General features: G+C 47.6%; 1 protein-coding gene across 1 annotated transcript in view; it reads left to right on the forward strand.

Annotated features, from left to right (window-relative positions):
* The window catches only part of MED12 (mediator complex subunit 12), a gene marked incomplete at its 5' end in the record, with an annotated part of 35,147 nt that overhangs the window by 13,651 nt on the left and 19,107 nt on the right, over positions 1-2,389 (forward strand). Inside the window, 4 exon segments of the mRNA XM_009706200.1 lie at positions 740-858; positions 1,012-1,155; positions 1,933-2,096; positions 2,356-2,387. Coding sequence (XP_009704502.1) covers positions 740-858; positions 1,012-1,155; positions 1,933-2,096; positions 2,356-2,387 — 459 coding nt within the window.

The raw sequence follows: 2,389 nt of genomic DNA on the forward strand, positions 1-2,389 counted from the left end.
ATATGTTTAAGTGAACTTTTCTTCAGAAGAAGATTAAGTCGTACCAGGTTCAGAGTAAGACCCTGGCCAAAACTTTGGCTTTTCAAATTTTATTTTCTTTAGTTCTTGCATTTAGATCCTTGCAGAAGATGTAAAGGGGACTTTGCCTATGCGTATCCGGCAAAGACCTTGATTAAATGTAGCATGCCATTATGCTTGGGGCACATGCTAAATGCATAGGACAGAAAATTTGGATAGCTATATCAAAAACAATAGAAAGACTCTGACTTCCGTCAGCTGAGAATCTGGCTGCATTTTTTCCCCTTCTCTTATTCCAAGTTGCCTTTCAGGAATCAGAGTGTGGTAGAAAGATGATTCTTTAAAAGATGGGGCGCTCTGACAAAAAATTTGAGGCTTAACATCTCCAATCCAGAACGTCTGTTCTCATCAGGGAATCAGTGTACCTCTAAACTGAGAGAGAAAATATTTTCCCCCTCCAAAGAGTACATTCACTTGGGATAAACTAGATGTTAACCCTACTGTCATTCTCAGGTTAGGAATTCCTTCCTCAGCAGTTTATTGTTTTGAATTCAAGATGGTCCTTATCAGCTTAAGATCTGGGACTCAGGCTTTTTGGCTGTGCTGCATGACAGGGGCTGGTCTTGCTGAGGGAGTGGCAGGTGCTGATAGCTGATGTCTAGTCATCCTCTGATGAGGAAGGTAGCCTAATACTGTTTTCTGATCCTCCCAACTTTGGTAGGTGGAGAGGAAGGCCAGAAGAGGAAAAAGAGCAAGCCAGAAGCATTCCCAACAGCTGAAGATATCTTTGCAAAGTTCCAGCACCTTTCTCACTTTGATCAGCACCAAGTCACATCTCAGGTATGAAACTTTCAAGACTGCTGTCCTTCTTGGACCCTGACTGTGTCCCTTTGTGTTACTGAGAGGAGCTTCCTGGAGGGAAAGGGAGATGGGCCTGCTGAGGGACATCTTCTGCAAGGGGAGACAGTACCGTGTGTCATCTTGCACTTGCAGGTATCTCGCAATGTCTTGGAACAAATCACCAGCTTTGCCTTGGGAATGTCATACCACCTGCCTCTGGTACAGCATGTGCAGTTCATATTTGACTTGATGGAGTATTCACTCAATATCAGTGGTCTTATTGACTTTGCCATCCAGGTAAGCACAGTGTGCTCAAACACTTCCTGGGGAGGGGTTCATCATCCTGAAAGGCAGCAGATCTGTGCTTCCATAGTTGCGCTGCTCCTGGGATCATTGCTGACCCTCTGACCTGTGTCATGGAGATGATCAGATTAGGCGCTCATTGCAGTGCTCCTGGGCTGCAGCTGTTAGGAATAGCTTGTTTGTGGCAGGTAGTCTTGCGTGTTCTGTTCTGAGGATTATTCTTCCAGAGGCTTCAGGGTTATCTCCTAAGGACTTGCATTGCATCTCTGTCTCTGGCTGCAGCAAGGCCTTGTTCTGAGTGAGAAAGGGATCGTCTGTCTCTGGCAGCTCTCCTGCCTCACTCCGCTGGAAGGATCCTTGGCACATGGCAGTGCAGGCTGCCTTCTGGATCCTGCTAAAATCCTCTTGCTGTTTCTGCAGCCTTTGCTAGGTATCTCTTGAAGCCTTGCTGTGATTGCTGACAGAATTGAGGCTGTTAGCCTTAGAAAGGGAGCTGAGTGAGACTTATGCAGGACAGAACTACCAAACAAGCTGCCTGCTACTGCCTGTGGCCGTATCCCAGTTGCCCTCTGATACTGACACACTGACAGCCCCTTGTACTGCCTAAGTATGGGGGTGCCAGCTGTTCCAGGGGTACATCTCTAGGCAGAAAGTGCCTGCCAGTTGCTTTCCTGGCAGGTCCTATAGGCTGTGGGTGTGGTGTGCCTGCTCCATTTCTGACCATACCTTACCCCTGTGGCTGTTGAAGGGTTTTTCTGTCATTGGGTGCAGTTGCTGAATGAACTGAGCGTGGTGGAGGCAGAACTGCTGTTGAAATCCTCCGACCTTGTTGGCAGCTACACCACCAGCTTGTGCCTGTGCATTGTGGCTGTGCTGCGGCACTACCACTCCTGCCTTATATTGAACCAGGACCAGATGGCTCAGGTCTTCGAAGGGTAAGGGAATCTTCCCCTCACCGTGTGGAAGGAAGCAACGTATCTTCTGGGGACTTGTAAGGGGCAGGGATATATCTGTGTCCTTCCTAAAAGGCAGCAAGTTTGCGCCTGAGGGTTCAGCTCACAGAATTTGTGGGGGATGGGATATGTTACCCAGTGAACACTGTTGCTGCGAGCTCAAGAAGATACATATGTAATGAGGTTTTTCCTTCAGATTTTCTTTTTGTGCTGCTGCAGCATTTTTTTTGTCTCTCTATAGTCTCTGTGGGGTGGTGAAACACGGCATGAACCGC

The sequence above is a fragment of the Cariama cristata genome, unplaced genomic scaffold (genome assembly GCF_000690535.1).
Source record: "Cariama cristata isolate BGI_N322 unplaced genomic scaffold, ASM69053v1 scaffold22968, whole genome shotgun sequence".
Lineage (NCBI taxonomy): Eukaryota > Metazoa > Chordata > Aves > Cariamiformes > Cariamidae > Cariama > Cariama cristata.